Here is a 25,164-nt window from a genome sequence, read left to right as displayed (position 1 = left end):
ATGCTGATTTGCAAAGAATTATTACTCTACTTTCTACTATGAATGTTCAATGTAAAAGTAAAAATATGTGAAAATGTTGGCAACTTGTTCTCTTGCTTCCAACTCACCAATGGAATAAAAATCTAAAATGGTGGGTATGGGCATATACTGGTGCATTTTGGCATTATACTATATATGTCATAATGAATCATTGCTACGCTCAATGCCTCAAGTTAACTACTTTAAGACATTAATATACTATTGAGGCCCCAGGCACTAGATAGCAGAATAATGCACAGCTTATAAATCTAGAGTAGGTACATGTTGCAGACTATCCATATCACCCAAATAGTTTGTGGGAAAAAAATATATATATTGATTAACAGTGAGTGCTTCTATATATTCTATAGGAGACCATTAATGTGTGTGTATATATATATATATATATATATATATATATATATATATATATATATATATATATATATACACACACACATTAATGGTCAAGGCATTCAGTCCTGTCATACTCAGAGGACTTAGCAATAATTCCTTTTTCGGTGCTGTAAGAGGGAAAGCTAGCAAAGCTTAAGGGGCGATAGGACGATGATCCTGAACCTATGGAGGAAACATGATGGTGTGAGATGCTTGCAGTCCATATGGAAATGAAAACGCCCAAAGGGCAAACAGTGGCACAATCAAATCTTTACAAAAAACAGTTATACTACGAGGAAAATACCATTAAAATGCATCTAGTGGACTCCCAAGGGTGCAGATAATGTGAGGGTAAAGGAGGATTCTGGCATCCCCTATGGTTAGTTGTAGAAATTCAGTCCAATTGACAATAAACAATATCAAGGGACACAGGTGAGTGACACCTATTGTGATTCGCTCATGAATTGCTGGATTCGCTCATGAATTGCTGGAGGTATAAATGTAAAGAGATACTCCAAGATATTAATTTATCTTTTTTGCAGTAGGAAAAACTAATGTGTCATGGGAATGGAAAACCTTCCTGCTGCTCCTAAAAAAAAACTACATAGGGGGCTGGCTATGTATCTGTCTATCAAAGGTGACATGTACAAAAATATTGGCTTTAATGCACTCAATACAAATTATGCCAGTTTAGGACTGTTTACTACAAGTTGAACTGTGAAGGCCTGTATTAAAACTGCAGGGTGAATATGTCAGATAGCTCTTCAGCTGTAAGTTGTCGATGCACCCTTTCTCAACACAACTCTTTAGTGGTTATCATTACACAGAGATAGGAAAAGAAAAATGATATAATTGAATGTTATTGAATATATGAATTGATGGTTCAAATCCAACTGGCATTTCTTATATGCGATTCGGATTGTTAGAGGCCTATGAATGCAGCTGAGTACCCTGGGTTGCCGCTGGCTTACACACAAAATAAGCCCCAGTAAGATTCAATGACTAACATACCCAAAGAACGATCTCATTGCTGAATTCCATTTTTGTGAATAATGTCCTGAAGCATGTAACAAAAGCTGCCATTTGCTTTCTAATTTTCACAATTTCCGCTTGTGAAATCCAACTTCAAATTGCAACTTCTGCACCATTTAATTTGCCAATTTATACTTGCAACACATAGGAATGTCTGTGAGAAATTAGGCTTGGGTGTTTGCTCACACAGTGGAACATGGTTATTTTGTTTGTTAGCTCAGACCATTCTTCTTAGTGAACATCATTACAATCTTGTGTGTGACGTGTTTATGATTAATGAGCAAAATTGAATATTTACCCTCAAGTCATGAATAGTAAACTGGTCCTCATAGATGTAAGCAGCATCAGCTCCCACAGCAACGCCTGTCATGGTTGCCAGGTAACCACAGAAGCCTCCCATCGTCTCCACTATGAACACACGGCGCTTTGTTCCTGAAGCGGACTGTTTGATACGATCACAACTCTATGGGCCATAAAACAAAACCGATACAAAAACAAGTGACTGGCTTGCGCAACACCACCACATCTAAAAGTACAACAACAGGCAAAGTGTTTTTACATTTTTCAATGTGCTTTTGAAAAAGCAAACAAGTTATACATTCTAAATCGATAATTATTGAATAAAATAAAATGACAATTATAACTAAAACCACTTATCGATGCCCTCCTATTTGGACTACCTATAAATGCGGCTATTCCCTTTCAAGAAGGCGGTGAAGAATTACTCAAGGATTTTTTGTCCTTTTCCATCCATTTCTAAATCTTTTGACATGTACATTAAAATGTGCCATCCTCGTACCCCTCCAAATGTACACCTTGTTAGGAAGTGTCCACTTCTATACACCAACTGAACAAGTTCTTGTGATTTAAAAATGGTTTACTAAGTGCTTTTTAGAAGGGGCTTGTTGTGGTGTCCCTTCCAAATTGTGATTCAGTGCCATATGCATCAATGGGTTGCAACTTATTCCAGTCGCACACCACTGACAAAACATGGACTCCTCGAAGGAGGTGGTAATCCATTCCCAAAGGAGAAGGGGATCTTGGGAATAAAAATTCTGTGTGACTAGGCAGTGGTTCAGAAAACGTTTTTCCCCCTAAAAGCAACCCGGTTTCCTTTAAGAAAATCAGGCTGCTTTCATTTTGTGTTTTAAAAGAGGGGGAATAAAACCTTCTTTTGAGGCAATCACTTAATAACAGACATGGTGTTCTATTGGCCCCAATTGGCCACTTTCTCGGATATTTTCCAGTTTGAGTGAGTCGCATGGAATAAAACCTTCTTTTGAGGCAATCACTTAATAACAGACATGGTGTTCTATTGGTCCCAACTGGCCACTATCTCGGATATTTTCCAGTTTGAGTGAGTCGCAAATTGCGGCCTACCTCGTAAATATTAATGAGCCATGCCATAATGCAACCCTCTCTGAATATTTTTTGTGTAAAATGACTCATAATAACATAAGTTGAATTGCAAAAAAAAAATTGTCCGAAAAAAACCGCAACCAGTATTTGCGACCAGAAAGTATATACATCTGGCCCTAGGAAACCTAAGTCTAAGCTTGGCTTCACCATTCCCAGTCTCTCATCTACTGTCTTTGATGAAGGTATGAATATTTTATAGTGGGCTAAACAATCAGCTGTCAGAACCCTTTCTATTGGTGTGGTTTTGCAATGAAAAGCACATCTACTTTTACTCAAGTTTCTGCAGAAAAAGTACCCATATTTTTCAAAACTTCTCGGACAGTCCATCAGGAAAAGGGTAGGTTTCTGCAAAGGAAACCTCCGTTCTACCCTTTTCATGTATTCTGATTTCACAGGTGCAATATTTCATTTCCAGTTCTTTGCAACATAAACGTTAGGCACTCTAGATTTCGTACTTACTACTGCCTTGGTATTTATGTCAGACGATATTGCTACCAGGGGTTCCTAGTGAACATGGCACAGGTGCAACTTATAACCGAGCTGACATCAGATTATTCAGTTCCATCTATATCCCTCCCAAACATTCCTTCAGTGCTTAGATTCTCTGTTCTTGCTTATGAGAACCCCCCTCTTCATTTCCATCTTGACCTGCATTGTACCTTATAGGTACAGCTGTATTAATCATCTATACTGCGAACATTTACTTTTCTTTCTGAGTGATGCTGCGCGGAAACCAGACAAGGATGTTAACGTTTTGCAATCTCATATGAAAAGGCAGCAGGAGCAATACCAAGGAGCAAATAAACCTGTTCTGAGGGACTACAGCAAAGAACAGCAAAACTGATCCAACAAAACGTACAGTAAAATAAACTAAAGGGGTAAGAAAATGCAGATAATGAGTGATGTGGAAATAGCTGAATGCTCAACCGGTGTTATGCAGATTAAAGACCATTAAAGTAAATGAAGTCTTTAACGAATTAATCAAAGAGTAACAAAGCATTTTCCCTCAGCAAGAAATAACACATTCTTGAACGTCTGCACAAACCTCAACATAATTGTTATACACCCCATACAAATATTGTGGTCTTATATGATAGCTATTAAGGCGACAAGGGACAAATGCAAGAGTATTATTTATCAAGGCAAAGACTAGTCATCATGCATGCATTGTCAGAAGCATTGTAAAAATCACACAATAGGCAGAGGAGAGTGACTGAATCTTGCATCCTTGTCTGTCTTCTGTTTCTATGTTGCAATGATGAGGGCAATCTATTATTCTGTCTACTTTCACAGACAAGTCCAGGCTGAATTTAATTACAGCGGAGCTAAGGTAAAATCTTGTCTCTGACATTTAAAATAACGAAGTGTAAATGGCAAAAGTAAGATAAAACGATGTACCTAAAATTGCAATTTCCAGCAAATTGACTGGATATTGGAATATCAATTCTTTTTAACTTGAACAGAGTTAATTTGACCTTACATCTAGCTCAAAGTCCTTCATTTTAAAGCCTCTCTTGAGCCCAATTCAGAGGATTCTCTCCTTAGCATATGCAGTTCTAGCTTGAGTAGTATACTTCCTCATAAGTGGCTCTAAACTCTAAACATAGTTTGAAAAACATGCAATAACTCCCCCTGCAACTATTTAAGTAGACTGCTGCCGACTGTAGGAAACTGGGTTTTTGATTGCCGTAGTGCCTCCCACTTTTTACCTGGTATTTGATGCAACTTTGACTGAAGTGCACTGGGTTACTGCTAAACAAGTCTTCAGTGACTGTGTACCTTCCCTAAAACAAGACAACTGGTCATTTGATTCCCAAGTAACTAGGCCTTTAGCACCTATGCAAGACCCTAGTCAACTGCACCTCTGGTGCCTAGGGCATAGGCACTAAAGAGGGTACCTAAGATCTGCAGCATATCTCGTGCCACTCCAAGGGACCCAGTACCAAATTTCTACATACTGCCACTGCAGGCCCGGTGACAAGGTGCTCTAAAAAGTGAAAACACGACATGCCACACACTTGTGTGCCATATCCCCATAGACAATATTTGTAAGTCACCTCTACAGCAGGCCTTACAGTCCTAAGGCAGGGTACATTATATTACATGTGTGAACATATCTGCATGAGCAGATATGACCCTGTGCTGGCCAGTTGAATTACTGCCAGTACAAGTGAACAAGGAAGCCATTGCACATATATGTGCTGGACAATGGTCAAAAACGAGTTCCCCAGTGACATGATGACTTCACTGAAACAAGAGGTGTTTGGTATCAAACATCCCATATTAATAACACTGATTCCAATGATGGATTTATTAATACATGCACCCAGAGGGCACCTTAAAGATGTCCCCGGAAAACCTACCAACTACTAGTGTGATAGTCAGCCTGCCACCAGAGACGAATTTCTGACCGCCTAGGGTGAGGGTCTTTGATCTCAGGTCAGAAACAAAGCCTGCTCGGGCAGAGGGATTATTACACCACCATCCATAGGATGACCTGCCATTGGTATGTAAATCTGGCTTCTCTCACAGGAGAGGATGCCGACCACCCTCCCCTTTGACCAGGGCCCATTTTGTGCCTGGCCAAGGTGGGAAAATTAGTAGTCAGGTAGGCATGCTCACCTTCAGGCTAGTACTACCCCAAAGGTGGGTTATTTTTCAGAGTCTGCCATCTTTGTGATGGCAAACCACATGACCACAGGAAGTGGTCATATAAGGGAAGTAGTGACCCCAGGTGTAGGTAGCCCATTGGCTACTACTCGACACTAAACTAAAACCCTTAATGCAGTATTTAAAGGAGCGCCTGACACCAGAAAAGCAGATCCTGACAACCTGAAAGAAGAAGACCGTTGTAAGAGTCCAAAGAAGCAAGAACAGAAGCCCCAGCAACTGAAGAAGCAAGAACAGAAGCCCAGCAACTGACTTGGTGCCAAGCCTGCCCGCCAGCGAGCGGACTTCGACAATTGCTCAGAACAGAAGACTTGTCCTGCAGCTGCTTTGTCTGCAAAGCCTGGGAGAACTGCCAGCCCTTCACCCAAGAACCAGGAAACCCTGTGAAACAGCGGAGTTGCTCCCCTGCCTCCGGTAGGCACCAAAGACTGCGCTGCCTCCAAGACTGCATAAACCGGATGCCAGAAAGCACCACTTAGCCCGAGCTTAAGTGGGCAAGATGTGTCAATGTGGTCCCCAGACCCTCCAGACTCGAAGCCCACCTTGGGTTTCCCAGCTATCGACTTCACAATGCCACCAGCAGCCTCTGTTTGCAGGAACCCTTCAACCACAACCACTCCAGGTGACAAAAGCCCAACGCCTATGAATACCTCTGCACAAGTCACCCCGGCCCGAGGAGAAGAGGACAAATAATGTACCACACCCCAAGCATTGTGAGGCCTGAAACCCCACCCCCCTCCCCCATTGGTTCAGCCTCACAGGCACGCCACTTGGATGTGGGAGCAAAGATCCTAGAGGTTACCCGGGGCAAAGGAGGATCTGATTTAGCACACAAGGTGCACCAACAGCGGCACAGGGGCAGCCTGGAGAAACCAATAGCTGGGCAGGTAAGTTTGAGGGCGGCCAGATTGCAGGGGTGCTTTTGAAGTCAGATTGCACCTTACCAGGTCATTCGCGGTGGGGCGGGGGTCTCCATGCAAAGGCTGCAGGTGACGTCAGGGAGACGATACCCTACGGTGGACTCTTACTCTGGAGCGCTTGGGGGACCACGCTGGGACAAGTGGGCCACTTGGACCAGGGCCACAGGCATCGGGTGCAGTAGTGGTTCCAGATGTCTGGTTTCTTGGTCCTCAGCATGCTTAGAGTCTTTCTTTGTGGATTCTTTTGAACAGAGCAGCTGGTCACATGAGATTCGGTCTTTGTTGAAGGCAGTCAGTCCCCCCGGGGGTTCCCGAGGTCACGGACTGCAGGACAAGCCAATTTCTTTGGCACAGGATCTCTGGAAACTGCAGACGGGCTGGTAGTGCGTCCTTCTTCGTAGTTTGCGGGAATCTGCCTTTTGGGTTCAGGGCTGACCCCTAAATACTGCATTTCGGGGGCACTTTAGGGGATCAAGGTCAATAGCCAATGGGCTACTGACCTTAGAGTGATTACACCCTTGGTAGACTCACCCCATGTAGGGGAGTGGGCACATTCCCTAACAATGATTGGAGATGGCAGGCACTGAAGAGTGGGCTTCACCTCACTTCCACCACCTGAGGGGTGGGGTTGGCAGAGGTGGCACACCTCCTGGGATGTTCTAATATTTCCCAACTGTCCTTCTGTCGAAAAAGGGATGAGACAGGAAAGGGACCCGCTCCTGGAGAGGCTGGGGAGACAAACGTAAGTTTAACGGATACAAAATCCAAGTCATAAAGTAAGGATTTTGTCTCAGTTAAACGAAAGCTTGTCTTAAGTTTAACTTAAGACCAAAATTTAAGATTTACGACTTTTGGTATTTACAGAAGGCATTTAGGAGTACCAAAATTAGGATTTTGTCTCAGATTACTTTTGCGAATCGAGCCTACCGTATTTGACTTCTATGCACCCATTGTACATTAAGCATTGTGGAGACTTTAATCACTCAAAAGCTATCTCGTAGTATACGCTTCTAACCTCCATAGCTGCATTAACAGCGGTGTCCGTGCCGATACTGAAGTCTGTACCAGGAACATTGTTACTTATAGTGGCAGGGATAACACACATAGCTATGCAGAGTTCCTCATAAAGTCCACGTGCTTCAACCAGCTGTAGTATACCCTCATAAGCCTGCAAAATAAAAGAAACCTTAGTTATTAAATTACTTTCATTATTTGTTTTATAGTCATACGGAACAAATGTGCCATATATTTTGCATATGTGCTCATTTAAAAATAGGGTACAGTGAACATAGAATCATTTGTTGCATTTAGAATATACCACTTAAGGAAACAGACGGAAACGGTTAAAATAGAAGGTTGAGGTGTAGCGGCAACGGGGGATCAGAATTAGAAGTAGCACATTCTATTTCATTAGAGCTCTGAGCAGTTCACAAACACCACATTTGTTCACAAAGCAAACAATATCTCAATTTAATTTTAGAATTCAGCCATTTGCAATTTTCCAGACCATAGAACTTTATTATTTATGTTATAATGTCAGAATCTGCATATCACTTTCTACCACTAGTATGGTGTTTTTTATGCTTTCTTAATCTGGGCACAATTTATATGCAGTTCTAGAATTTCCATCAATTGGTTTGGTAAGGTGGTATGATTACAATTGGTTGAATGAATTTAGTAGATATTTGTTAAATGTCTGGTTAAGTCATTGTTCTTTTCATTTATTTATTTATTTCGAAGTTTTATATAACGCTTAAAGACCCGGGGGTATCGGAGCGCTTTACAGCATAACATGACAAGGAAACAAAGGCAATATAGTACAGTGGGTATCATCAAGGATATTGGGGACCAAGAAGAGCGAGGTCATTGGCCAGGTGTCTAGAGATGCTGTTGAGGAGAAGTTCTTAATGATATAGCAAAACGAGTCTGTTCCTGTTGGGAATAATATATATATATTTATCTAATACCCACATAACATACTTAGTTCCAATTCTCACCAGCACGGTCTCAAATCCACAGAGTAATCCTACTTCTCCTTGCAGAAGCTGGCAGCCAGGTCCTTGATGTGCTTCCCCCTCCTTCACAGAGTGCCCCCCCATCACAGATAATATTCCCATCCTTCACCAAGGCTCCCACTCCCGCTCCTTGACAAAAGCTGTACAGACACTTTGAGGTCTTTGCTCCTTTTTCTCTATTGTACCAGGCCTTTTCCGTTCTTCCTCTATAATAAGCTGACAAAGAGCATTCCCCACTCAAGGAGCTGCCTTTAGTACACCTATTTCTGTTCTTTTATGCGTATGCTGCATTTCTATGGTTGCCTACACTTACTTGTACTGCAATTTTGCATTGTAGCCCATAAAAGGCACTGTGCCCCATTTTGGTTTTGCTCATGCTGTATTTCTCGATTACATTTAAAGGCCTCACAGTAGTCACTCGAGGCAGAAGGAGCCTGGTTGTACAACACGCACATGTGTGAGTCTGCTCTTCTGCCTAGGTTAGCCAACACGCATTGGTAACTAAAAATACTTTTTATTCTGTTCCTCAGCCTTGCAGTGTCTGATGTGTTCCTTTCATCATTCCAAGGGGGGTTGCAAGTATTATTTCCTGACAGTTACTGCTTAAGAGTTATGTGCCTGAGTTAGGCCCATACAGCAATGCTGAACATTATTTACATTGTCCTCTTCCTGCACAATACCATTTTTGCTGTGACCTTTTGCACATATTCGCGTGTGTGACAATGTTGGATTAGTTTCTCTGCAACTGCTTTGCTTATACATCTAGCTTCGCGCAATATTATCATGATGCCGCAAGCACTGAGCACAAGGCAATTACGCACGATGTACAAATGCCGTTCTAGCTTCATCCACGGTGCAACAGAGCTATCTACATATCCATAACAATGCTAATCTGCATATACATTGCCAGGATGCCCTTTTATTATAAAGAATCATTTTTGGGGGTTAGTAGAGGAGACACTTCTGCTGACATCGAAAGATTCTGCATGCTGAGGTTGTGCCAAGCAGCTGCCGGACATCTTCGTAAAGGGAGTCGAATTTGTGACCAAGACATAATCCTACATTCTTTCCTGCCAGGTAATGGGGGTGGATCATCCAGTGGGGGGATTCTTGGCTGTACACCTACTTACACTCTAGACATACAGAGTAGGGATTGCATAGTAGGAGTATGCCTGATTACTACCTTGTATTATATACCTGCATATATACACCATTAGCACCATGCTTGAACTATATCTGTTATTTACACTTTTGGTGCTGGTAATCACTTTCATCTGCTTCGGACTATTGATTATCGAAGCACATGGATTCTATACAAGAATAACATTGGTTCAATAAATGTATTGAAAACGTCCCACTGTGTATTCCCTGTAAATTGCTCTGAGAACAAGAGTGCATGAGATACTGAGCAAAAAAGTTCTTCATCTGTTACCATGATTCCGGAGGGTCAGGGTTGTCATTTTCAGTGGCTGCCTGAAATCATTTGCTCCTTGTTCGGGTTTGGCGGCTTAAGGTGGCACTGTGAGCGAGCAGGTCTTTAGGGCAGCATAGACCCCGTGGGAGCTTGGAATCAGTCTACGGACCTCACCCAAAGTTTATGTTGTGCACAAAACACACAGATCCTACAGATTAGTGGGAACTACACAACAGAGGGATTGCCAGTGGTTTAGACTATTTGCAAGCATTTCTCCCAGCACCTCTGTATTTGAGATAAGGTACTAAGTGACTATGGGTATGCCAGACAAGGGTCCCTTGTTTGCCGTGTTCCAGAAGTCAAGCTATAGCTCACTGATGAGGCTTAACATGGCTGAAATGTGCCTTTGGGTTACTTGTGGCATGGATGTGGTATAGATGGGTGCAATAAACGGCATTACAATTTTACATTGAGTTGGGTGGGCGGTTGTGGATAGCCTGCAGGTTATTTTCAAATAGTTTTTTAGGTCCCGCCTGAGCCAGTGCATGCGCTGCTCTGGCGAGTCATTTAGCGAGTGGGCTTTAAAAAGCCAACTACAGCTTTTTGTGTGGCCTAGTGCGTGCGGTTACGCGCACAGTTACGAGCAGAGGCGCCATCTGGCTTTCCTCTCTCGTCATGGCTCATAAAGTACATCGCTCTCGGACACAGTTACAGCCTGTGATCGCAAGCACTTTCACTTTGACGGCTGCGTCATTTTCATGGCCGCGCGGCCAATGCTTGTTTTGCGCTCTTCTTGTTTTGATTGACAGCGTGACGTCCATGTTGCGGGAGCAGCAGCATGGCCGGGTGCCAGCTGCATACCTCGCATTCCTTCCGCGGCCGCGCTTGTTTTTAAAGACACCAGCAGTTTTGAAACAGGCTTGGTACAGGGCTGTGAAGTTTTCTATTAAACGCCGATAAAGGTAAATCAAACCCCGTTTTAAAGGTTTCTGTAGTGTTGGTTTCTTCTTACATTGCGAAAACAGTTTTTCAAAACTGCTTGTTTGATTAATTTAAAGTAGCTCTTTCTGTGATGCTTTGTAGGATGAGCAGGGGATGGGTGTCCCTTTTGAGGGGATAGTTGCTGTGGAACTGAATGCCTGCTTTGCTGTTATCTGCTCTCCCTCTTGGCTCGGGCTTCTCGTTAATAAGCACATTTGTTACACAGAGCCAGCCCCACGTTCAGGGATGACTTCATAAATACAAATCCGTGTCAGACCGGGCCTGGCAGGGCCCTGCAGGACTTGGCAGAGGCAGCTGCTCTTCATCAGCTGCAGCCGGCTTGTCAGGAGCAAGAAGCATAGGGCTGCCTAGCGTTCAGTTCTAGTTAAGGCAATCTAGCGTGTTAACGCTTTGAGATTGATGTAACGCCATTTACAAACTTCTAAAATAAGCATGTAGTCTCTTTTGTTTCTGCCATCACCTCATCCCTTCATTGAATATTCTGATCTTCACTTCTGGAAGCAACTGAGTGAGGCAAGTCAAATGGCGTCAAATGCATCCTTCAATGGTCCGGCCAACCTCACCGACCCCCCATCCCCCATTCCAGGGCCACTACTTCTTCAAGCAAGCCCACAAATAAATTAAAAGAGAGAGGCCTGTGCGCAGCTACATGATAGCTTTGATTAATGCATTCCGTCTCATGTTCATCCATTTTTGCAAATTCATTCACAGGGTTTCATCTTTCAACCAGGCTCTTGTCGCAGCTTTTCACTCTTGCATCTTAACATGAATTCATCATGTAGCTTCTTTTCTGTCCAAAGGCCAAATGTGCATGTTAACCTCCTCAGTTTTTATGACATATTCTTTTTTTTTTTTGGTGCAAGACGTTTATTAAGTACTGTCAAGGGTACACAGCGCTATGCCTACAACCCGGAGGCCGGCCGCTATCGGTGTAAATCAGCAGAATAAGAGAGACAATCAAAAGGCAACGTAAGCAGTTCTGTATAGATAGCAAATCAACTCATTGACAAGTACAAACGTATTGTAAGCATAGCAATTCGTCTTACTTTTTTGACATTTTTTGTTGTTAAGAAAGAACTTAAGCATGTGCAATAACCCAGTCACATAAAGGGGGAGGCATATGCAGCAGCCGAGTGGCATGATAACATCCACAGTCCACATGAAATCAGAGAGAGAAAGGGGGAAGCAAACTAAAACCGTGCAGTATATGGAGTAAAGTACACAAGCAGGTCACATTAAGTCACCCCAGCATCCTGAGACATTCCCACATCCCCCCCTGGTCAGGCAACATCAAATTAACATCCCAGCAATGCCACCCTAATCATCATCAGCCAACGGAGAGTCCGTTATCAAATAGCAGTGTAACGGGGCCCATATGTCAGTGGGCCTCGAGGAGGGTGGCAGCAGTTCGGAGTATGTATTCAATTGTTCTTGGCAGTACACCATGTCTCGCATCCACTCCTTAAATTTGGGCGCCCTTCCCCTCCCCCACCTGCAGGCCACTCTACGCTTGGCCAACAGCAGGGCCATCGCCACATATTTGCGGTGGGCCGCCTGGAGTGGTTCGACGTAGCCCAGCAGAGCCAGGATCGGGGACGGCTCCACTGTCGCATTTATCATCTTGGAGAGCGCCTGAAATACCTGATCCCAATAGTGGTATACCTGCTCACACCCCCACGCAAGGTGCAGGAAATCAGCCCCTGGAGCCCCGCATCTGTCACAAGTGTCAGTAACCCGCAGTTGGAATCGGTGCAGCCGTGCAGGTGTATAATATAATCTATGAATGATCCTGTACCTACTGCTGGAGGAAATGCGTTCAGTTTGCTGCAGGCAAAATGTCCACTGTTTATCAGTAAGGGGTACGGTCAGTTCCTGGTTCCACCTCTCCCTAGCGGGCAACTCAGCGTACTCCACATTGACACGAATCGACCTGTACAGTGTGGACACAAGTCTGTTGGGGTTCCCGAGCTGGAGTATGTGTTGTAAAGGGAGTAGTACAGGAGGTTCGTGTGGGAACTCTGGCGTAATTGCCTGCAACTCATGTCGGAGTCTTATATAGTAAAAGACCTCTAGTGGCGTCTGGTGTATCCCTTCGTAGAGGTGGTCTTTGGTACGGAAAGTGCTGTTTCTGTATAAATCACCCCAAGTTTGAACATGGATTTTTGTCAATAACCTTTGGAAGCCGGCTTCCTGTAGGAGCGGCAATTGTGGGTGGTATGTCAGGGGTAATAGGGGGGCGCATATCAGTCGTAGATCGAGTATCGAGCTATCTGCTTCCACGCGGTTACTGTGCTGAGAACCGTGTTTGGGGTTTTGTCCCTTCCCTCCACTGGTGAGTAAAGCGCTCCTTCGATCGGTGTTGGGTGTGCTAGCCAGTGTTCGGCCGCCAGCTGGGGCATGTATCTAGGTTGCCGTACCCAGAAATAAGCAAGGTGAGCCTGGGCCGCACGGTAATATAGCTCGAAATCGGGCACCCCAAAACCACCCTGTGAGTAAGGCCTGGTTAGGACCTACCATTTAAGCCTGGGCGTCTTCCCACCCCAGACTAGCTTGAGCATTTCCGAGCGCAGCAGCTTAAAAAAATATGCACCGGGATGAAATGGTGTTAGACGGGGACCCGGAGGGTCGGCCGAGTACAGGGGGAGAGGCCTCCGGTGAGGGCTGTCTCCAGCGATCGTACAGACAAGTAACTTCCCCACCACAAATGGACACCACACAGGGATGCGATCTGCACACTTTATATAGGATTCTTGAGGCAAGGTTATCAACGATACAGTGGGGGCAGGACACGAGGATCCTCCCAATTCTAGTCTCTGTAAGGTAAGGGGTAGCGGGACAGTCTTAGTACCGGTCCCGTACAAGGGCGGCCAAAAGGAGCTCACAATCCTCGAGCTCAGGGATCTGAAAGGTCGGGCCGCGCCAGCGCCAGCAGGCTAGGTTGAAAGTTCTCGGCAAGGAGGGCCGCGGCAGCGCCAGCAGGCTAGGATGATGGTTCTCGGTAAGGAGGGCCGTGGCAGCGCCAGCAGGCTACGATGATGATTTCTTTGCAGAGGGGCCGCGGCAGCGCCAGCAGGCAAGAGCGATAGTTCACAAGGATGGGCCGCGGCAGCACCAGCAGTTCTGGACGAAGATGCACGTTGCAGAGGGCCGCGGCAGCGCCAGCAGGCTTCGGAGAGGGTTCACAAGGCAAGGCTGCGGCAGCGCCAGCAGGCTACGATGATGATTTCTTTGCAGAGGGGCCGCGGCAGCGCCAGCAGGCAAGAGCGATAGTTCACAAGGATGGGCCGCGGCAGCGCCAGCAGGTCCGGACGAAGATGCACGTTGCAGAGGGCCGCGGCAGCGCCAGCAGGCTTCGGAGAGGGTTCACAAGGCAAGGCTGCGGCAGCGCCAGCAGTCCGTCAGGGATGAGTTCTTCAAGGTGTCTCTCGACTCCAGGATACAACTCCCTTCCTGCTCTGGAGCTGCCCCAGTTATAGGTCTGGTCTCCTTTGATGTCCGGACCCTCGCACTTGGAGGTCGGGAGGTCCGGGATGAGGGAGTCCAGACACCCAGCAGGGGGGTGGAGCCAGCGCCCGGGGAGGCCGGGGGCGATCGGCACCTGGTGGGGGAGAGCCATCGACACTCCTTTCTCCCATTGACCTGCCAAGTGGTCTCTTCACCTCCTGGGTGGATGGTGGTGCCTCGATGTCGGGGCCTGGCCAGGCCCAGGGTTGGGGGTCGTGTCGAGGCCACGCGGCCTCGTGATGCAGTGTCCAAGATGGCGGCTGGACCGGGGCAATGGTGCTGACGGGGGCCCGGGTCAGCCGATGCTGGGGTGTTCGGGAGCAGGCGTCCCGTTGGGGACGGGTTACGGGTTGCTTCGGTGGGTTGCCGGGATGGTTCTTTCTGGGGACATAGGGAGAGCCGGCGTCCGGGCCTTATCATGCGGGGAGGGAGCGGGCCTTCCACGAGGCCTGTCCAACAAATGGTATATTCAGGAATAAGTACAGCAGTTTAGGGAGTATCACCATCTTAACTAGGGAAGCCCTCCCAGCCATAGAGAGGGGAAGGGTTATCCACCGGGAAACATTGTCACTAATTTTATCCATCGCCGTGCCGTAATTGGCACGAATGAGCGCTTCCCTATCTTTCTCTATTTGTATACCCAGGTACTGGAAATCCCCCTCGCACCAGGTAAGTGGATATTCTAGTGTAAATTTAAGCGTCGAGGCGGTAAGTGGAAAAATACAGGACTTGGTCCAGTTAATCTGCACTCCAGAGAGGGCCCCAAACCTAATAAACTCTCTGAGTATGGGGTGTAGATTCTCGCCCGGGTGACGAATATAGAGTGTAATGTCGTCCGCATACATGGAAATGAGTATCTGCCTTTGAAAGCACCGCAATGCACGATCCCTATGGTGTTGACGCAGTTTAGCAGCGAGGGGTTCTGTGGCTATGGCAAATAGGAGCGGGGAAAAAGGGCAACCCTGCCTAGTCCCCTTGGAAACAGGGAATTCTGGGGAAAGCTGCCCGTTAATAAGTACTCTGGCCATAGGGCGCGTATACAGCATCCTGATCCAGGAGATGAAAATGACAGGGAAGCCCATGCGCCCTAGCACACGGAATACATAATCCCACTCCAGCGAGTCAAACGCTTTAGTGGCGTCTAGGAAGATGGCTGCCATCGGCAAGTCCTCGTGGACAGAGTCGTATACTGAGAAGAAGGTGCGAAGGTTGTGTGATGTCGCCCTGCCTGGGACAAACCCAGCCTGATCAGGAAGTATAAGGTCTGGTAGCAGGAGACTAATGCGTGCCGCGATGAGCTTAGCAAGGATCTTCACGTCACAAGTCAGCAATGATAGGGGCCTATAGGAATCGCAGTGCGAAGCGGGCTTCCCAGGCTTAAGCAGGGACATGATGAGAGCAGTTCTCATGGAGGCGGGGAGGTGACCAACCTCCAACGCATCTTCATACACCTCACGCAGGACCGGCGCCATGAAGTCTATATATGTCTTATAAAATTCAATGGGGATGCCATCCAGCCCTGTGGCTTTACCTGATTTCATGTGCATGATGGCCTCCCTGACTTCATCAAGTTCGAATGGGGCGCTTAAAAATGCCCTTTGGGAGTCGCTCAGCCATCCTAATGACACATCTGCAAGGTAGTCGTCTAGTGACAGTTCTTCCGTTCTAGTCGAGGTGTAAAGTGTACTATAATGTCGAACAAATTCATTCAGTATTTGTGTGGTGTCCCTAAGCAGCAGTCCTTCAGCAGTCTCTAACTCAAGTATAACAGTGGGCGTGCGCATAAGTTTAACTGTAGTAGCCAGAGCTTTCCCAGGCCTCTCGCCCTCCCCATACCTTCGTGCCACCCAGTGTTTGTGTCTGAACTTCACCTCTCGGGCAGCCTCATCTGTATATTCCGATATCTTTTCCCGTATCTCAGCCAGTATGCTGCTGTCCGGGTTTGTTCGGAGGGTTTCTTCCGCTCGCCCGAGATCTGTTTCCAGGGCCCTCAGTCTATTCAGTATGCTCTTGAGTACCCCCGAGCCCTTAGAGATGCAGAAGCCTCGAAGCGTGACTTTAAATGCATCCCATATAGTTTCAACATCTCGCACCGAGTCTTTGTTGCGTTTAAAGAAATCCAAACATTCCTCTCTAAGCTCCTCCTGGAATTCCATATCCAAGAGCATAGAGGGTTGCATGCGCCATGCCGTGACGGGGGGGCCCAATTCAGCCCCTTTCAATGTAATAAGAACCGGGGAGTGATCAGAATAAGTTCTGGGGAGGTGCGCTGCATGTGTCAGGAACGTGTAGAGGTGAGATGTTAAGAGTATGTAGTCAAGTCTAGCCCAAGATTTTGCCTGTGCGGTGAAGTGAGTACCTTCACCCTTTGGCCCACAGTGCGAGCGCCATGCATCTATGAGATGGTTGTCATCCACAATCGCACGTAGGGTCTCCCGCCCATTAGTGTAGTGATGTGGGGCGGGGTGTGATCTGTCCAAAGCTGGGTTCAAGGTGACATTGAAATCTCCCCCCCATATGATGTGTTGTGCCCCCGTCTCAACTATTGCTGCCCATAAGGCTGTAAAGTATTGCGGATCATCTACGTTAGGTCCATAACAGCAGGCGAGGGTCACTGTCATACGCCCTAGTCTGCCCCACATCAAGCAATACCTCCCCTGTGGATCCGTCTTCGAATCAGCTAGATAAAAGGGCGCATTCCTCTTGATCAAAATAGCTGTACCACGTGCATAAGAGGAGTACGAGGCAAAGGCAGTATATGAGGCCCATCTGCTACCAAAGGAGTGTGGTCTATTGGATGCAAAATGTGTTTCCTGTAGGAAAGCAATGTGTATTTTATGGCGATCAAGGTACCCCAATATCTGTCTCCTCTTCCTATGGTCCCCCAGCCCTCTCACGTTCCACGTGAGCACATTCAGGTGTGTGTCCCCCATGAGTACAATCGGTTACTTATTTCAGAAATCAAGACATCCATCAAGGCGTAATAACAATCAGTAAGCTGCAGAGCCAACCCAGGTCTCGTCCCGCCTGCAACACCCAGGGGGGACGTGAGCCGCCTCCCAGGAGCACCTCCCCCAATACCCGTACTGTGTGTTAGCCACTCATATTGCCCGTATCGGCAAATAGACCCATCTCTCTCCCGGCTACCAGCGAGCCGCCTCCCAGCGTGACATTGAAGCAATCCTACAAGAATTAGTGCACATGCTACGAACCAAAACCAAGCAAGTGTCCCAAAGGGGGCCCTTTTCCACCTCTCACTTAGACACAGAAATGGTCCTCCAATACCCAACTGATCTAATGTGAGCCAAACACAAACAGGACACCCAAAACTCCCCACCCCCCCTTCCTCCACCCCCCTCAACGAGTCCCAGCGAGAGGACTAGGCATTCAACATTACCAATGTCATCGAACAGCCCACTCTGGATTCTCCATCCACCCAGTGCTGCATCGCTAAAACACTCTGTGTCAGCTGTAGTCCCGCCATGCAAAGTCCCCCGCCCGCCACCCACCTCCCACTGAAGCATCCCCAACTTGCCAGCATCCCACACCCACCCCCCACCCAGATAAGAACCAAAACAGTTGAACACCAAAAGAGCAAAAGTCAAGGTCCTTGGGGTACACCCAATTGGGGCCATCAGAGGTGCACTTCCTTCCACCCCCAGTCCTCCCGCTCCGTGCAGGGCCTCCCTTAGCGTCTCTGTCCGGAAGGGAGAGGGAGTAGGGGGGTGGGGGCCTGGCATACATTACCACCTGCAGACCAGCACCCGTCCGTGGCACCCCAGGAGCCAGTCGCAACCACTGCACACCGTGGTATCTGTCGCCTCGCAGAGAGAGAACGATGAGGATCCAGCCAATCAAGAATTCAAGACAGCACACAGCCAGTGGCTATTCATTCCGAACCAGAGTCATGCAGGCCTTCCGCATCCGCAGGTCGCCTACCACGTTTAGGCAAAGTTTTAATATAGTCTTCAACCTGTTGGGGATTTAGAAAGAAATGTTGCGTGCCTTGATGAGTCACTCGCAGCTTGGCCGGGTACAATAGGGCATAATCAATATTCAGGTCTCGCAGTTTCCTCTTAACAGCAAGGAATTTTCGTCGCTGTTCTTGAACCACCGGGGTAAAGTCAGGATAAATAGAGAATGGCACTCCATCATAAGTGAGGTTTCGGTTCGCCCGGGCCGCTCGCAGCGCCGCATCTCGGTCCCGATAGTTGAGCAGGCGCGCAATAATGGGCCGCGGCGGGGCACCAGGCTTGGGTTGGGGACCAAGCGAACGATGAGCGCGCTCCACAATAAACTGGTTCGAGAGGGCTTCAGCACCGACTGCCGCTGTAAGTAGCTTTTCAATGTAGAGCTCCATCTTCCCCGTATTGGTCGATTCTAGAATGCCCGTGACGCGTATGTTGTTTCGTCGACTTCTCGCTTCCAACTCCTCATTTTTGGCGGCAATCACCCTCAATACATTATCCATTCGGGAAAGCCGTGAAGTATGTGCCGCCGTGGTGTTGTCATTTTCGGATATTCGGCACTCCACCTCCGTAAGACGCTCTTCATGAATGTCTATTTTTTGGACTATGCCATCCATTCTGGCGGACAACCTATCTACCTTGTCCACCATGGTGACAAAGCCCTGGCGCATCTCTTGCAGCATTGTAGCAATGTCAGGGGCCGTGTGGGAAACCTCCGCTGCCGGGCTCCTAGGCTGCCCACTGTCGCCCGTGTGCCTAGTCGCTTTCTTCTGCGCTGCAGGCTCAAATTGCAGCTTGGGCTGTTTGTTATTCGGTTTCCCCATGGTGGCAAGGAGAAGGGGCGCGTTCCAACGTTACGCACACCGAGGCAGTTGTAATATGTGGTGGAAAAGCCCGCACACCGCTGCTATGGCGCTGAGCAGTAGGCGCCACACTCCTCCCGCGCCCCACGGCACAAGTGTAGAGTCGGCAGCAGGCTAGTTTGTAGATCCAAGGGGCAGCAAAGCGTGGACTAGGGCCGAAGCAGGTCACAGGGTTTCAGGCAGCCGAAGCAAGTGTGCCGCCTTAAGTCCTCCAGTGTAGGGCAAGCGGTAGTGCCCCGAGGCCCACGCCCGGGGTGCCGGCACTGTGGGGCGCGCCTGCCTCCGCAGCTCAGGTTCGAAGCAACTGCCGCGGCAAGGATCGTGATTGTCCTGCTTAGATATGAAGCACAGGCAGGCCCGGGCTCACAAGTCTCACTAGCGGGGGGTAGCAGCAGGCCGAGTGCGGCGCCATGCGCCCACGCCTGTCGAAAATAGAGTGCAGAGGCCACCGGGTTGAGTAGCTTTATCGACGCTCAAAGGGTCTTCTCAGGATTCCCCATCAGTGCTCGTACTGTGTTCCTTACCGGTGTCCCTTCCGATATCAGCCAATGTCCGATGCCGCCACCGGTACGAGCAACACTGCCAGCTAACGGTCTGCCGGCCTGCGCGCCACGAGGTGATCCCCGTCCTTGCGTGGTTACCGTAGCCGCCGCCGGTCTGCTCCCAGTCAGGACGCACCACCGCTGCTTGTTCAACCGACTATCTCCGCGATCACAGATCGCAGAGTCCCCAAACTAGCACCGAGTGTGCAGTGTCACCTGTCGCTCCACCGAGGGGATTTTCAGGCGGGTGGGAGCAGATTAGAAAGGATTATTGTAGGATAAAAAAGCCAGGCTGCTGGTGCCTCACTAAGGTGCGGCCATTCAGCTCGTGCGCCCTCTAGTGCCCCCCCCAGTTTTTATGACATATTCCTCCACATTCTCATCATACCTCTGTTCACTCACACCAAAATAATACCTCCGTAGAGTGGCCTTCACTTTGGGTAATTAATGCAGGGTGACCAGATTTTCAGAATTAAAAACCGGGAAGGGCACAGACATAGAACAAGCATTTGCAATGCAATAGGTCTCACAATGACATTATTTTGAGATATTGACATTGTAAATGGCAATGCCTTTTAAAAAATTAAAAGGCATTGTTATTTACAATACCAAAAGTAACACCTATTGCATTGCATAGCGCGGTGTCAGTGAAGACGGCGCAGCGCTTATTAAAGTTTTTTTAAAAAGTGTGTTGGGTGGGCAGAGAGTATTGTCATAGCCAATAGATCTCGCTTTTGGGACCTTATAGGTTTTTAGTTATGCAGCACAATATCCTTGGTGCAACAACATCAACTGTTGCATGGCTAAACACTTATAAGGTCCCAAAGGCGAGAACTATTGGCTATGCCAATGCTTGTTAAACCTTGTAAACAGCCAAGATACAATATGGCGTGCATGAGTGTATGATATGGCTTAATATATTTCAATGGTTTGAAGATGTATGGTGCTGTCGTATGCAAGTGGAGTGCTACTAAGTTGTCAACTGGCTGCAAACTAGATCAATGTCTGAAGAGTTTGTGTGGCAATACAAATGTAAATCTACATGCTGTACTTGACACCAATGAAATGTCCAAACAAATGGCCACCAATTTCCAAATGTGAAAGATGTATTTATGAAAAGGTTATTTTATTTGGCGATTGGTTGCACCATTGCACAAGAGTTCTAGAATGAGGTCTGCCTTCACTGTTCCTCCACATTGGAATTAAATATTTTTTTACGCTAATATTTTTTCTAATTTTTGTTCATATTCTAATCTCTTGATTTACTGTATTAAGGTTAACATTTAACAAAATATGCTTGAAAAAAAAATTGTAAAATGTTAAGTGGGTACATGGGAAGATTGTCATTTCTATTGTCAATACCATTCCACTATTATGAGGCTGAGTTGTCCTTGGCCCAGCTTGCAGAGCCATAGTAGGATGGAGCACAGGACACCAGCGGTAAACAATCCCAACAACCACAACTGTGGCTCAGTAGCCCTCATCTGCCTTGTCTCTGAACAAGGTCTGTAAAATGGGCTCTTCATTTCACCATTGTATTTTGTGCCGACACAGCGCTTCACCAGCCTTAGATCCTCACAGACCCCAGTCACTTGTGATGATTGTCTGGCAAAACATACCGGAAAATGATGCATCTGTAACCGTGAACTTGGGACTAGAACAATACATGACTCCATTATTCCCAGTTTCATTCTCATTCTCATCGTCTGAGAGACAGACTATGGCAAAGGGGAAAAGGCTTCTAACATGCATAACTCTTTCAATTTAGGGGTAACTTTTCCCTGTGATTGTATTAAGTGTAGCTCTAAGAAGGCTTGGGACAGTCGAGTAAAGCCTGGCCCTGCTCTCCCATACCCATCTGTAGATGCAAGAGAAGACCAACAGTGTGCCAGCCACATCAGCACAACTTGGTCCCAACATCCACAGCGGAAAATCTATTAATGTGTGCAAGACCCCAAAGGGAGTCAAAAGTTTGAAGGAAATCTTGTACCACTGTTACAGCAGTACTATCATTCTGGGTATTGAAATCACATTGAAGAGTCAAATTAAGGGTGCAAAAGTAGAATTTGGCACAGGAAAATAAAAAGTGCCTAGAGGGTGTCTTATCCTTGATTAGGTGGCGGTGTATCATTTGCTTGGTAAGGATGACGCAATAACGCTTTAAAGTTTACAAGCAGTTGTACAATTTAGATGTTCCTTAAAAGTCACTAGAACACTGAAGTACCCTTTCTTTAGAATGATTTTATACCCTTCTGGGATTGAGGTCTCAAAGTAAGGAATAAAATCTTCATCTAACCCAATTTTAATAATTAACAAGTCCAGATTATTAGAAATTAAAAGGGGAAACAAGTCCTCCCAATGAGTTCGCAGGGAACATATGTTTAGAAGAGCAGCAGACAGCAAGCCTGACCCCGTTTATAAAACTCAAGAGGCTGGTGGTTCCTTATCAGGTGTGAGTTAAGGGCAAATGTTTGGAGTAAAACATCAATATGATCTCCCCAACTGTCTAATAAATTTAGGACATGTCAATCCTCTACAGACTCCGGCTTCATGTCGTAATGGGACTAGGAAACTTAATTGAGCTTAATACATTCTGAGAATCTCCCTTGCAGCATATGGTGAGCATTCCTCATCAACCAGACAAACGTAGCACAGACAGGCACAAATGGGTTTGCCTTTGCGAAGAGATCTTCCTTAAATAGGGCTAGGTCAGCAGAAGAGTTCCCAAAATGGTGGTGCAACACAAAATAACAAGCCACTCTATGTTGGTGGCCATTTGGTGGGACATGATGAAAATCACAAAAAATTAATAATAAGGTAACTGAGTACAATGCTATCAGGAGAGCAAGAAAAGACTTATCTTAGCAGATAGTTCACTGACAACAAAAAAACAATGAGAGTGTAAACAGAAATAAGCATTCTGAATAATCTTTTAGGGATGCAAATTAAAGAACATAGCATTCCGTCTGCAGCTTGTCAAATGTTCCAGCATGAGCCAAGCAGCAACCTCCCTTAAACTGGGTTCGGTCGGCTGGACACATACTCAAATGTAAAAAAAAAAAAAAGGCTGTCTTTCCAAATTGATTGTCAGGCATGCAGAATGTTAAATAAAGAAACACCCACAAAATGTCAGCACTTTGATGGTTCACAATTGTACATTTCTCGTGTTATGCACTAATGCTCAAGTGAAAATCTTCAACAGTTTATGATGTTTTTAAAATGCTGGGATAAATGATACGTACGGATTATTTTAACATTTACCATTGCTTTCATTCAGTCATTATCGTCATTCCAACTATGATCTTCACAGACTGCCTCGAAATATGTACAATTCACATTTTCTCATTAATGCAAAATTTTAATTTCTTGTCTAGTGTTATAGTATAAATAGTGCAGGATACAGATATATTTGTTAAAAAACAAAGGAGATTTAATAGGCATCAGAGCAGAGAGTTTGACTCCGAAGGTTCGCTCTGGGTATACCAACGTCCCTTGCTTTGTAAACAGATGGACATTCTAACGTATTTCTTCCTTTTAAATGACCATTGGACCATAGGAGCAAAGGAACAAAGTTTCCTTTCTAGGGTGTAACATTAGTAATTCGCGACAGAAGCGAAATTACGTCATAAGGAACATGCTACTTACCAGTATGCATCTGTTCTTGGCATGTAGAGCTGCAGTGCCAAGGAACCGCCTGGTAGACGTGCGCTCTATAAATATTTTAACTTCAACTTCAGATTCGTACACTATGCATAAGATCATCTGAATGATTGCAGGTTGTTGTCTTCTTGGAGAAGTCTTTGTAGTCGCGATATAGGTGACTCCTCCCTTGGACAGAACTGCGCATGGGCATCGCCTCCATCCTTAGATTGTTTTTCGCCATGATGGGAAATGATGGAGTTGGTATTAGTGAAGAGAAAAAAAAGGGATGTCCATGCGTGTGCATCTAAGTAAGATGAGAATTGGAATGGATACAAGTCCGGGGAGGCGGGAGGGCATGTACGAATCTGCAGCTCTACATGCCAAGAACAGATGCATACTGGTAAGTAGCGTTTTCCGTTCGAGATATATGAGCTGCAGATCGTACACTATGCATCGATTGTGCAGCAGTGTCTCCCCTAGCGGTGGTCGCTTGTATCCATTACAGTAGTCTGAAATAGTGTTCTAAGGACAGCTTGGCCTACTGCATCTTGCTGCTTGGCTTGTACATCAACACAATAGTGTTTAGTTAAGGTGTGTGGTGTAGACCACATTGCTGCCTTGCATATATCCTCTAATGGTATATTTCCTAAGAAAGCCATAGAGGCTCCTAGTTTGCGAGTGGAGTGTGCTCTAGGAGGAACGGTTAGTGTACGTTTAGTTTTTTGATAGCATATTTGTATACACTTTAAAATCCACCTGTCATTCCCACCTTTAGAGATAGGGTTGCCCTTGTGTGGAGGAGAGAAAGATACAAACAATTGTTTTGTCTTTCTAAAGGATTTAGTTCTATCTATGTAGTATAGCAGAGCTCTTTTAACATATAATGTGTGTAAGGCCCTTTCTGCTACAGAGTCTGGGTTTTGGAATAACACAGGTAACTCTACAGATTGGTTTAGGTGAAAAGGTGTGATAACCTTTGGAAGAAATTTAGGATTGGACCCAAGAACCACTTTATTAGGATGTATTTGAAAAAATGGTTCTTGTATAGTGAACGCTTGTATTTCACTTACTCTTCTGAGAGAGGTGATAGCAACAAGGAAAGCAATTTTCCATGTCAGAAATTGCAGTTCACATTTATGTAGAGGCTCAAAAGGGGGTCCCATGAGTCTCGTAAGGACAAGATTTAGGTCCATACTGGAGAAGGTGGCAGCCTGGGAGGGATTATTCTTTGTAATCCTTCCATAAATGCTTTGATTGCAGGTACCCTAAAAAGAGACAGGTGTTGCCTGTTTTGTAAATAGGCTACAATTGCTGCAAGATGCAGGCGTATGAAAGAGTATGCCAAATTAGACCTCTGTAGATGTAAAAGGTAACAAATTATATTTTGGATGGAAGCATCCAGTGGATGAATGTGATTATTTTTGCAATATATTGCAAATCTTTTCCATTTGGCAGCATAACACGCTCTAGTAGTGGGTCTCCTGGCCTCTTTAATTATATGCATACAGTCTGGTGGTAGGTTAAGATAACCAAACTCTTAAGACTTCAGGGGCCAGATCGCCACATTCAGTTGGTTTGGGTCTGGGTGTCTGATTTCTCGATGGTTCTGTGTTAACAGCGAGGGTGTGAGCTGTAACTTTTGATGTGGCACCAGAGAGAGAGATCTAGTAGTGTGGTGAACCATGGTTGGCGTGCCCATGTGGGAGCTACTCGTATGAGCTTGAGAGACTGTTGTTTGAGCTTGCGCACTACTAGTGGA

The 25,164-nt window shown here is 46.1% G+C and overlaps 1 protein-coding gene across 1 annotated transcript in view; it reads right to left on the bottom strand.

The window, feature by feature from the left end:
- PFKL (phosphofructokinase, liver type) overlaps positions 1-25,164 on the bottom strand; it is a 293,377-nt gene that overhangs the window by 51,737 nt on the left and 216,476 nt on the right. Inside the window, exons 16-17 of the mRNA XM_086955453.1 lie at positions 7,471-7,623; positions 1,745-1,909 (exon numbers count right to left, since the gene is read on the bottom strand). Coding sequence (XP_086811579.1) covers positions 1,745-1,909; positions 7,471-7,623 — 318 coding nt within the window. The remainder of the gene's footprint in view (positions 1-1,744; positions 1,910-7,470; positions 7,624-25,164) is intronic.

Source organism: Lissotriton vulgaris, chromosome 2_1, assembly GCF_964263255.1.
Source record: "Lissotriton vulgaris chromosome 2_1, aLisVul1.2, whole genome shotgun sequence".
NCBI classification, from domain to species: Eukaryota; Metazoa; Chordata; class Amphibia; order Caudata; family Salamandridae; genus Lissotriton; species Lissotriton vulgaris.
The sequence above is the reverse complement of the archived record's forward strand: the minus strand, read 5'-3'. Positions and strand labels throughout refer to the sequence as shown.